The sequence below is a fragment of the Gambusia affinis genome, linkage group LG13 (assembly GCF_019740435.1).
Source record: "Gambusia affinis linkage group LG13, SWU_Gaff_1.0, whole genome shotgun sequence".
NCBI lineage: Eukaryota > Metazoa > Chordata > Actinopteri > Cyprinodontiformes > Poeciliidae > Gambusia > Gambusia affinis.
In genome coordinates, this window is record NC_057880.1 from 12,761,532 (window position 1) to 12,774,820 (window position 13,289).

The following is a 13,289-nucleotide window of genomic DNA, read 5'->3' on the forward strand; positions in this document are numbered from 1 at the left end:
GGTTTAAACTTGGCAGAAGGCATCAGGGACTGTTTTATCGAGTAGCATGCACGTATGCTTCATGAGCATATGAACAGCATGCAAAAAGTGCAGTTTTGTTGTGAGCAACAGGGAAAGGGGATAACTGTTCACATTAATGAACCAGTTCTGGGGGAGGCGTGGGCAAACAGGTGCAGTGAGACTGTAACATCATGCTGAATTTGCTGAAACTCAGAGTTTTTGCATGACTACTTGGTACACAGTATATATATGTAACAATGAAGATTTCTAACAAAATGGAAAGGGAGAGATGGGAAACAAAAGACACTCATACATCTACTCACTCACACACACTCTGACATTGTCTTTCACTTCTGACTTCACAGATAACCAGATTCTGGTCAAGGACCATGAGCTGTTCATTATAGGGCATCGGAACTGATGATTCAACATAACATAAACCGAGTTAAACTGTCTGATTGGGTGTTTGATAAGTCCCTCCCTCTAACAATTCACCGGAGGACATCACACTCAAACATAAACATTCGGAGGTGATATGTTGAATATAAAGGATGTCCCCAAGAGAGCAGCATTCTGATATAAATCCCCTCCAAAAGCTTTTTATTATTATTATTCAGCAAGAGTGCAAGGAAAGTGATACAGATGCCTCAAATCATTTGAGCAATGAATGTATCATGTAAACATAAAACATCAAAGAGTACAAAATGACGCAACAAATTAGGTGTGTTTAAATCTGTAAGACATGTTAAATTTTTGAGTACATGTATTTGACAAATCCACACACCTATCCTTGTATTTTTGCTGAACAGCTTTCAGGAGATTTTAGTTTCCTCCACAGACATCAACATTTACATTTAGTATTGTACATGACTGGAAAATTATCGCCATCTAGTGGCAGCAGAATGCTATGACCTTTATTGTTTCTGCATTTGTAAAGGACTTATCACCCAGGGCAGCGAGTCTAAAATATAAAGAGCCCAACAACTTCCCAGATTTGAAATGTGCAACACTGTTGCAGCGGCATTTCAAGTCTGAAGGGAGAAGATGATAACTGAAAACTCAGCCAGAGTTGAGGAAATACAGAGGCTGAGATCACAGAAAAACGTGGGACAAGAAAGAGACCAGATTGTTTTGATTGTGTTTTGGCAACTTCGCTTGTTAGGATTTAACAGAACTTCCCACAAGGACAATTTCTGCTCTGTGGGAGGAAAAAAAAGAAAGAAAAAGAAAAAAGAATAGCTGCACAAATGTTCTTTTGAAAGAAAACAGGTCAATTTAAATGTCACCAGCTCTTGCCTGCATATGGTTACACTTTGACATCTTGTTTTTTAAATTATTTTATTGTGGGATAATGACAAAAATCTCAGAGCAGATTGGTTTCTACATAAAGAAGATGAGATTTTCAATTTGTGACCAAAAACCGCAAAGGTCGATAGTCACATCCAATTAGGTTGCACTTAATTTCTTTTCTTCTAGTTAGTGTCTTTGGGTTGGTAAAAGAAAATAGGAGAAGCCCCGATGTTGGTTTAAAGCTTAATTTATGCTCATTCGGTTTGGTCTGGTCTGAGCACAGTGTAAGAAATGAGAGGCGAGGAAAGGGATGCAGAAGCTACACTGGTACATGCAACATAGATACAATGTACTATTGGCTAAAGAGGAAAAATATAAAACACACTGCACTCTGGGTAATAAGACACCCATTTTTTGTTTTACTCACAATAAATCACTACCAATGAGTAGTTAAAATAAAGAGGCGTTTTCCAATGGCAGCAGGGAAGGAAATACATCAAAAGTTTGTCACTCGTCATAAAGAAACATGGAAACAAAAACAATAAAGGACAACAGAACATGATATACCAGAACATACTGCAGGGCAGTGTTCCACAGTAGTGAAGGAACTGATGCCTCTACAAATGCAACCTTTTGGGGCAACTTACATAATATCATTCAAGACATTGTTGTGTCCACAACATATTATGAATCCTGATGTTTTTACTACTTGAAACATAAGTGGCAGATTAAAAGAAGAAGCAAAACATTTGAAAGATTTAAGAGTATATTTTTAATCTAGACAAATTACGATGTCTGTCTGTGACAACTTTTGAAATTATCTAACGTTTACCTTGTTTTGTTTTTTTTCTACAAATTGGCTAATATTAAAGGACAACTGACATATGTACAAATATTATGCTGTGTTTTTTATGCTACATCTAAATGAAATTTTACAGACAAAGGTTCTCCACCTTATACTGTCAATGACTATCAGGTACAGCACCCTCCAAGTTTTTCAAGATCCCTTGTAAAGTGTATAACAATCTCTAAAATTGTTCATATTTTATTGTAATAACACAATGTCACACTGAAAAATCCTCCATCAATCTTGTTTATTACAACTCCAGTTCTTTGAAATTCATCAGCATCAATAGTGTGAGTTTTAACATTTAACTTTCTTAAACCATTAAAAAAACCTGTTTATCCACACTGAACTGTGTGTGATCAGAAACCTCAGGGTATGATCAGTAAGGGTCTGGGGTGTGTGTTTTTGTGGTTCTGCACCAATAACTGGCAAACGTCCTCCATGTTTGTAGTTTAAAAATAATCACAGCAGAAATAACAGCTGCTTCAGTGAATACAAGTCAAGTTTATAAAATTATTTCAGTTTTCAAATGTTTAAAATGGTTTAAAGAACAGGAGTACCAAGATGATAATATAAGGGAAGTTTGATTTCCTTGGTGTAACAGTAGCACAAGAGTGCTAGCATTAGTGTCTGAATACAATAAATGACTCCACAGGGATGAAAATAAGCTGATAGAAAAAGTCCCAATACGTTGGTTTTATAACTGAAGTAGGACATGAAGTCAGTTAGCAACATTATGTGAATATACCGTATATATATATATATATATATACATATATATATATATATGCCGAATTTGGTTGTTGAAACTAATGAATTAAAATAAAGTTGCTTTTGATTTTTGATGGAGAGATAAGTCAACATTCATCAATTGGTTGAAGGAATTTGTCATTTTATTAATCAAATAGTTGTTGAGGATTTTCTAATAGACATTCCTGCAGTTATGAAAATCACTATTCATCTGGCTAACTCAAAAAGCATATTATTTTTGTCTTTCCAATATTGAAGAGTGTCTAAGTAAAAACAATCTTGATGTAATGTCATATTTACATCTCAGAGAAACAGGAACTCATAAATTACTGAAGCTCCTAGACATTAAAAAAGTTACAATTATGTAAAGAGGTTTTAGTTACATTTACTTTATATGAGAGGTGCCACAAAATACAGTATGATGAACATGATTTTAAGACTTTTTACACATCTAAGTGTGGAGGGTGATGTACATGAAGTTATTTAGAAGAGCAGCTGAGCTCAATAATAACTGCTTTCATTATTATGTAAAATGACTTGGTAATATTACATTATTTTTGAAGATATTTAATATGATGTAGAGCTATAAGAGGACAAATTGTTGGATATTCTGCTATTAATTGTTTCAAACATTACAAAGAAAACTTGTTTCTTAAGTTTGTCAATAATGGCATTTTAAGTGCTACTGCATTTTGATATATTGTTTTTATTACACTTTTCCTTCATTTTTAACTTATTCTTAGTGTAAAGTCATTATTTGTTGCTCAATGAAAGATGCCCTGTGATGACAACATTTAAATATTTACCAAAAGACAAAAAAACTCTGGACAAATGAGCCTACCATAATGGATGATATGGCAGTTCAAATGGGACCCATATCAAACACTTTCCTATGAGTATAATGGTGTGATGACATAAAACACATTAGCACTGAACAGAATAACAATGGCACAATGAGAGGCTTTTAGATTTATGTTGTAGAAACCTGATGTGCTAAAAAGAGACAAATAAATCCACAAGTTGATTTAGGGATGGGAGGGAGGGGAGGAAAGGTGCCAGTGGTGTCCAGTACCAGGACAGATACTCACGTCGTTTGCAGCCACACTTTTTGATCCTTTTGGGGTCTGTGATGTCATCGTGACAAGCTTTGCAGTAGAAAAATGCTCTAAAAATGACAGGAAAATGTTAAGCACTTCAATTCCTCAATCCCTAGATTTGTTTGGGGGTTTCTTTTCCGTCAGGGATGCATAGTTACCGCTTTACTTCTTTGGCATCGCTAGCAATAAAGAATCCCAGTGTTCCTTCCTGCAGCTTGACATGATTGCCTGGATTGATGAGGATGCTGGGAAATCAAGGGCATACAGACACAAAAAAAAGGCTTGTTAATGTCCAGACATTACTCAGATCATGCCCACAACATGCTAATCAAGAGGAATGGTACACACACTTGTTAAGGCTTTCAGTCTGACTGGGACAGTGTCTATATGAACCGAGTTTTATCTTTCTGTTTACTCCACTCTAATTTAGTGGTTTTATGTGTGTCAGGTTAGTAAGAACAGATATATATCCTTTGCTTTAGGGCAATTTGTATATGTGATACTCACACAGATGGACAAAATGTGCAACAGTATGATTGGACACTGAATTTTAATTCTTTTCTCGCTCACAAAATGATACTGGATTGGTCAGTGGGTGAGAAGAGGGACAGAGAGGTACAAGTAAAAGGGACGAGGGCAGAAAGAATTAAAATCATGGCCATGGAGTGATTTTAGTCTCAGCACTCAAATACAGTCATCTTGGAGAACAAAATTTATGTTATGATGACCACTGAGACACGACTGCAGTGTAGAGAATGTACAGTTATAGTAATTGTTTCAGTTAGTAATTGACAGCAGGATGAAAGGGAATGAACAGCTCTTTCTGTCAACTTTTGTGCAAATATATTCGAGTGTTATATGAAATATGTTATTGTTACAATAAAAGATAAGAAAAATTTAAATAAGTCCCCTTTAAAGTAGTAGTACCATTTAAATTAATATAATAAAAAATACAAAGTTAATATTTATATCTATTTTTCACTACAATAATGTTCCATCACAGGATATATTCTAATATTAGAAATATAGTTTTTTTTTTTTTTTGTGAGTGGATTCAATTCAAAACTCTTACAGTGATTGGCTGTATCATTCCCCATTAATTAGACTACAACACAGAATACACACAAATATACTGTAATCACATACACACACTCATACACCCACACACGCACACTGGTCATTAATGGTTACCTGAAGGCAACAATCATCAATGATATGGGTGTCAACTAAGATTTTAAAACATCGACCCAACAACCCTTTAAAAATTACACTCCGTCAAAATATAAGCTCAGATGACAAATTATTTTGTTTGCTTTTTTGTGTCATACTTTTTTGAATAATTGAAAAAGAGATGCTTCCTTATTGTCTTGATTTACATTAATAATTATAGACACATGTTAGAAGTGACAGTTGATGTCTTAAAAAAATTAACACAAAACAATCTTTCCTCTGAGCTCTAGAAACAGTAACATTGAGAAAATAAAACAAACGTCAATCAGCCATAACATTATGAACTCCCACTTAATATTGAGGAGATCCCTGTTAGCCAGTAAAAAGGCTTCTTTGTCCAGGACACTCAGATCTTACAAAAGGAACATCTGGAGGTGTCTAGTACAAACATTCTGGGTCCTGTAGAACATGAGGTAATGTTTTTAGATGTTGTGGTTGTTCCCGATTTGCAGACATAGACAATTTTTTTGGCGTCACTCATTAGGATGTGTAAAAAGTCTTAAAATAAATGTCTTTCACTTTGGTAGCATTACTTTACACTGGTGAAAGTACAAAAAAACTAATCAACTGTTTCTATAACAACTATAAGATCCCATCTATGTGCCATCTAATTAGTACTTTGGGTAACACAGGAAAAGATAGTGCTGTCCCTCAATCATTAAAATAAACACGTAAAGTTGAGAAAACTCCACAGAAACTGAAAACTACTAGTGCTCAGTTCTTCAGCATCTGACAGCTTGATCTGGATTTATAGTGAAGCAAAGAATGAAAATATAGAAACACACATGTTCACCATAAATATGATGGAGAATCTGTGATTCTGAGGGCCACCTGGTCTTTCAAAGGCCTTGGAAATCTTGTTGAAAGAGCAAATACCAGGAGATATTAAATTAAAGCCTCATTAAATCCACCAGACAACTGAAAACAATCCATTACTGAGTCTTTCCAAAGGATGACAAGTGAATAAATCAAAGAATTACTTAAACTTCCATTGTCATCGCCATGCTCATAATAAATTCCTCTTAAACGGGATAAAGAGAAGACGAGAGGGTAAAAAGAACAACTAGTCTAGAAAACCTACAGAGGATTACTCCAAGTCCCCTCACTTTGTATGCTCCAACCTTGTGAAATGACACAGGTGAAGTCAGACAGCTAATTGGCAAAAGGTGCTTGTACCAAGCATTAACCGTGGAGTTACAATGGGGTGTATTAAGTTTGAAGGCTTTAATTTTCCAAAATGTGAGATTATGCTAGTGAAACAAAGGATGAATTGAATAGTAAACTTTTTACACATTCCTGCTGGAAGGTGCCAAAAAAAATGTCTGCATATCCTCAGATCTTCCAGTAATGTATCTGAGAAGTTTGTGAACTACTTACTTTGTTTCTTTTTCTTACTTTTTCAGGGCAATTTCTGCCCTTAAAACACTCTATAAGATAGTGCTGTGTCAAGAGAATCATTCAGTCACAGAAGATATGTGCTACTCACCCACATTATCCTCAGGTAATCATAACTCTATGGCTGATTATATATATATATATATATATATATATATATATATATATATATATATATATATATATATATATATATATATATATATATATATATATATATATATATATATATACACTACTCATATTCGTGATCATATTGCACCAGTCATGCAGATCGAATTGTTATTTCCATGTTCATGATATATAGCCCCTCATGTGGGATGGCCCAAGAGGAGTAGACAGGCAGTATCTCTGGCATGCTATGTAGCAAAAAGTACATCAACTAATTCAGCTAATACAGTTCCACAAACATTGCTGCCCAAATCTGAGATTTTACAGGTGTATCAATCCATGACATCTTTCTGAAATCAAGTATAAACTGGTGAAAGTCAAAGTTACAAAACCTCACATTGTGAGCAACAAGGCAAGCATCAAACATCTTATGTGACTGTATTGGAGCATGCAGTTACCAAACAGCATGAAGAGGACAGGAATCAAACAGAAAGGCATAGCCACCGCAGTACAGGTATAAGGACAGGTACGTAGATGCAGACGGTTGCAGTAACTTCTGTGCAGTTGGATTGTTTCTCAAACACCAAACTGACAGGAAGTGACCTCACTTAGGAACATCTACTCAAGAGACGCACAAGCATGACTGTACATGGTGGCTGAGACGCACATGGAGAAAACAAAATGCACATTCAACCACAAAAATCACCCTCTCAAGGTAGCCACACATACTCAGACACACCAACATGCACAAATGGATACACATGTAGCACAGAATATGAAAGGGTCATGGAATGCAAAAGTGAATTGTGGTGCTTGTGAATTTAAAGTTTAGTTTTGATCAATCTACAGCTTTACAAATTCAACAGCTCCATGCTTTTTCTAGAGTGCGGCATTGTCAGCATAAAAGGTTGACGTGAAATTCGTATTAAATCCATGAAAGCAACAAACATGCTGCTGTGTCAGCCACTGTCTATAGCAATGTAAAGCAATGTGTCTGTCTAAAAGTTAATATAAGCAGATCAGTGCTTATCAACACCACATCTGATCCAACATGTTTGTACATAAACTATAAACTGATTCTGAGACAAAGAACCACAAAGTACTGCTCTGACACTGATATATAAACACCAATGAGTGGAATGCTGATCTTCTCTGAGAAAACACACATAAAAAGGGTTTCAACTGAGCAACACTGAAAAAAACACTGAATGTGAAGAAAAAAGAAAATCAATTAAGAAGGTTAAGGACAAAACTGAAAAAAGACCAAAATCGAGGTAGATATGAAGAGGGTGAGAGTTTGGCCTTGGTACACCGACAACAGCAAAGACAAAGAAACAGCACTTCTACAAACATTTCCAATTTATCTATCCTCTCTCTCTGCCTGCAAAGAAGTTAGTGCATTAAGCACAAGGGACACCATAGAAAATCAGAAAAAAAGAGGCCTGTGAGATAGTGTTTGGAAAAATATCCTTGGGGGAAACTCCCAAAGTCAGAAGCTTTAAAGTGGTGGAGATTGGGTGGAACTTTGGAAGTAAGATAAGGTAGAGGGCATACCGCTTTCGGCTTCTGCAAACAACAAGAAAAAATCTCAAATCAAACAGTTATCATTGACATTAAAAGAAGAGGATAATTTAACTGTTGCTACATAATTCTCTGCATGTTCACTTAATAGCCCTTATATGGCAGCATTTGATGCAGGTCCGAAGCTGACGTCTTTACTCCTAAAAATGACCTTATGATTACTTAAAAAAAAAAAATAAAAGGTTCTGTAAAGATAGATTCCCTTTAACAATTGCATAGTGGCACATATTTTGTAGGCAGTTCATGGAAAGGCCTGAGAATACATAAAAAAGAAGAGCATGATGTCATTAAACTCAATATACAGTGGCTATCAAAAAAGTATAATGATGTTAAACACCCAAGGTTTAGGATAAAAATAAAGACCATAAAAATGGATTCAATGTTTTTTTTTTTTTTATATACTTTTTATATGAAAAAGGGACAAGAGCATTCAAATGAAAACAATCAAATCTGTGAAAGGGGAAATGTAAAAAAGTAAAGCTTCAATAAACTGGATGCACATGTGTGATACATCTTTAAAGTTGTTTTTTGTTGTTGTTGTTTTTAAGTTCACAGCTCCCAACAGTTACAGCCAACTTAACTGACTTCTAAAAATGTTTTCTAGTGCTGCAATTTGCAGAGAGGCAAATAGGAATCAAAAGAACATACAAGTCGGTCCAAAACAGATAGAAATATGATGTAAAACTGGCCAGGCAGGTTGAAAGAAGTTAAAGAAGCTTTAACTTCTGGGCCACAATTCCAAACAACGCCGTGCATCACAAAAATAACACCACTCAGGAACATGGTGGTGCCAGAGTCATGATCTGGGATTATTTGTTCTCAGATGAAGGTGAAGTTCAAATCAAGAGCGTGGAAATTATAAACTGGTCTTAATACCTTAATAATAATTTGTCAGACAGTTGCAGGTGAACATAAAATTTTTTTTTAGCATTACCGTAAGTACAAGCATATGTCCAACTCAACAAATGATTGATTTACAAGACATCTGTCTATGAAGTAAGTATTTCAAAGGTTGCAGTATGGGATGCTGATGGACTCCTATCAAACAAGTGCACATGAATACAGATTATTGTAAGCTTCTTTTTTACTAATATTTGTATTTTTACATTTAGCAGGTTTGTTTGTATTTTAGTTGATTTATTGGTTGTTTCTCAAACTGAAGAAAACAAAGATGTGGAATAATGAATTGTGGTAAAAAAAAAAAAAAAAATTACATCACAAAAACTAGATATTGTAACAAGGGTGTGTTCTTTGAAAACCACTGTAATGGGGATCTGTTTAAAGTGAATCAATTCGAAAGACATACAAGCAAACAGCATCAAGTTATAAAATGTTAATATTAAATGAAGTACCAATGTCAAAATGAGCATTTCTGTAAATGGACATTATCATGCAGCTTTGTCAAAACACACAAAAAAACCATTTCATAGGCGAAATGGGGAGGGGTGGGAAGGATTTGGCAATTGAGGTAACAGAAAAAAAACACTTTGTGTTGTCATGTAGTAAACACTAAGGCAGAGTTGGCTGTAATCAAACACACTCAAAGGGAACACTATACAGTTAACTTTCGGAAACACAATGTGAAATTTGATTTCTCTGCATAATAGCAATGTAAATCTGCAAGTGGTATTGATTGCAATAGGAAGGTTTTAATGGAACTACTGCTTAGTTGTCTAAAACTATTTCTCAATACTATTAAGCTCAAAGATTTTCAGTATTAAATTAATCTTTTTAGTGGCCTAGTCAGAGTCCTGACTTGAATCTAATATAGACTGCGGAGGGAGAAAAACTTAGAGCACATCGCCAAATATAAATATCAACATATCAGTGGAAATAGGCAAAAAGCTGGTTAGCAAAGTTTCCATTGCTGTAATGCTAATAAAGATTTTCTACTGATTATTAAGAGGCATATTAAAGGAGATTATTGTGTAAAACAAACTATTTTTGAGCTTATTATCATGTTATAATGTTATTGACTCATAACAAACATACCTGGTGAGTTGCTTTGATTCTTTCATATTTGAGGAATCCTTGAAACTCCCGTGGCAGATATTTACAGGTGCCTAAATGCTTTCTGACACAAAGCGCCGCCTATTTCCACAGAGCTCTTCCTTGGTTCTCCAGACTACAGCTGAGCTTTCAACCCACAGCGCACACTGCGTGCCTTCCCACTCAGTTCCAGTGGGAAGGCACAGTCACTGTTGCTAATTGTCACTAGCAACAGTGACAATTAGCAAACACCTGGTAGAACTGCAAGTCTACTGAAATTGTCACGCAATCTAATTCTCAGTCCAACACTCTATGAATGGTTGCTAATGACCTAAAGAGGAGCATTATTATAATAACAGCTAAAGATCGGAAAGAGTAGGAGCTTCTTAAAAAGACAGAGGCCAATTTTCAAGGAGTTAAATTTCTTTTAAGATATGTTTGATATGTTTTAAGTTATGCTATACAGCATTTATATAACAATTGAAGGAAGCCTATTTACTCGATTGTGCAGGTGTATTTACTCAATACACCTGGAAAATACATAATAAAAGTACATAATACCCTCCAAGCAATTTTTTATGTTTTTCATAATATGTAAACGAAAAGCAGTAAATGTATTTCAGATTTCCAACTCCATTTTTGTTTTAGTCTATTTAGAGATCCCATTACCAACCAGAATACAACTATTTCAAATTCAGTTTCATTAAGTCTCAGAACACATCTACTACAAGACAATCCAATGATTACTGCTTGAAACAATCCCTTTATATTCACTTATCTTGCTTTAAGTGAATATAATCCTCCAGAAGAAAGAACTAGTATTTTCTCATCAGTATTAAGTGATTATTTACTTAAACCAAGCTCCCTACATTTTACAGTTTACTGTTACCACATAGATGTGACAGAAACATTCACTTCACAAACCTGCTCTCTCTCTGCTCAGACTTGAATTCAATGGCAATAAGCAACAGCTTCAACTTCACATAGCACAACCTGGAAAACAAAAACACTGTATTAGAGAAGAAATATACAGAAGCACTTGATGTGTTTGGGCGTTACGTATCTATTGATATTTAGATTTTTTTTTAGAAAACACAACTTTTAGCAAAGAGTGATACTCACTCGCACACAGTGGGGAAGGAGAGGCCTACAAAGGCACTGGACAAATACTCTGTGTACATCTCATTAGCTACTCCTTCTAGGTAATACTTCTGCCATGTGTCCTCCTCAATCTGAGAAGAAAAAGAATGGAAACCTCAAATGTGGATTTTTTTTTTTTTAAATATGAGAAGAAAAAAGCAGCACTGTTTCCTTTCCAACATCTGGCCAATGTGGACTGCAGATGTTCTCCTGCAAAGCATCAGCCGGGTCATTATTAGATGATCCATCATCTTTATGACATGAAAACGGGTCTTCAATAGAAGCAACCACCTTAGTGTTGGGCCAAAGAAACACTGACAGATTCCAGATGAGTTATCACAAAAAAAAAAAAAACACATGACAAAATGACTGTAAATGCTGCAATGAAAGCCTTTCTCTGCACAAGGATGGTGAAATTCCCACACACCTGGCCCATCTGTCACCAGATAAGATATAAAACAGTGGTTGTGTTAACCTTAGCTTCAATCATGTCCAAAAACCATCTCCAGGATGCTGAGAATGAAATCTGTGACACTTTGGTGTGTTCAGATGGATAGACAAAGTGAGTAAATCTGTTCCTGTGAGTTACCTCAATGAAGGACCTCATGGAGAAGAGATTGGCCAGCATGGTCGACAGGCCCTGGGCCAGACAGCTCTGGGCAATGAATCCAGCTTTCAGCTCAGCCAGGCATATAGCATCATCACCTTCCTTCCAGTTCCAGCTGGGAATGTTCAGCAGATGGGCCTTCAGAGCAGGAGAGGCAGAAAGGTCATAAAACAAAGACCATAGAAATGTTTGGTTCAGACACTGCTTAAGAAGTAGTTCATTTGGGCAAACAGGTGATACAATCTGGACATTTATACAGTCAATTTAATATTTGACTCAACTGTCTGCTAGAAAACTGTCATTTTATACAAACATAGCCAGTTTAGCTGGCTGTAATAAACTGTAGCAAACTCCCAAGATTATGTAAAGGACTCTCTCTATATCTAAACTTCTTACGAATGTGAAAATACAAAGCACACATGGGACAACCAGCAGCTGATTAGCCAACTCAAGACAGCACAAAATTACAAGTGAGGCCTCAAGCTATAAAATGTATGAAAATATATTTTGTTTATAATTTGCCCTCATTGAAAATACACTTAACATTAAATCAATCAAATACATCAATCTAAAGGTGCAGTATTTTGTATTTTATGTAAATAGCTAAAGAAAATTACAAGATATAAGATTATCCTTGGGCTGATAGTACAACATCTTAATTTTAATATAAAAAAACAAAAACAGTGATTTATTTAATTATTTGTTTACATGTTTCTGATTTCACTTGTTTCTGGCCTCACAATTACACCAATACTCCAGTCTAGTAGAGGCCATAAAGCACTGAGTTTTTCTCCCAGCCACAAAAAAAAAAATGCTCGGTGTTATATCACATATATATTCATGTAAATTTATTTGAGCTGAATTGATAAATATCGCTATTTAACGTGATAATCAAGCGTAATTAACTGTACCAGTGCACTCCTTTAAACTCACATTATACTCTGCTGTAGCACAAACTGCATGTGAAAATACTCTTGATCTTAGCCATTCATCATATCAGTAAGTGCTTATGTGGTTTTCAAAACACTACTTTGATTTTACTGCTTAAAAATTAGCTTTTAAATGACTATTGCTGAAAAGGTATCATTGTCATGATTTTAATGCGCTGTGGAGCACAAGAGAAACATAGTGAAATCTTACATACTGATAAGTGCTTTAACACTTACCTTATTGTGATACTGTAGCATCTGTGTTATTATTCTGATCTTGGGATGATAGTTTTTGATGGATATGACCCTTGAAAAACAACCGC

At 35.3% G+C, this 13,289-nt stretch overlaps 1 protein-coding gene across 22 annotated transcripts in view; it reads right to left on the bottom strand.

Annotated features, from left to right (window-relative positions):
* Window positions 1-13,289, bottom strand: part of kcnma1a (potassium large conductance calcium-activated channel, subfamily M, alpha member 1a) — a 152,126-nt gene that overhangs the window by 41,377 nt on the left and 97,460 nt on the right. For 12 of the 22 annotated variants that reach the window (XM_044137382.1, XM_044137372.1, XM_044137371.1 and 9 more), the window contains exons 13-20: window positions 13,204-13,273; window positions 12,020-12,175; window positions 11,413-11,522; window positions 11,215-11,283; window positions 8,275-8,286; window positions 4,143-4,229; window positions 3,976-4,052; window positions 1,718-1,726 (exon numbers count right to left, since the gene is read on the bottom strand). In XM_044137382.1, coding sequence (XP_043993317.1) covers window positions 1,718-1,726; window positions 3,976-4,052; window positions 4,143-4,229; window positions 8,275-8,286; window positions 11,215-11,283; window positions 11,413-11,522; window positions 12,020-12,175; window positions 13,204-13,273 — 590 coding nt within the window. The remainder of the gene's footprint in view (window positions 1-1,717; window positions 1,727-3,975; window positions 4,053-4,142; window positions 4,230-8,274; window positions 8,287-11,214; window positions 11,284-11,412; window positions 11,523-12,019; window positions 12,176-13,203; window positions 13,274-13,289) is intronic. The other 10 variants (XM_044137377.1, XM_044137374.1, XM_044137373.1 and 7 more) reach the window with 3 other exon arrangements.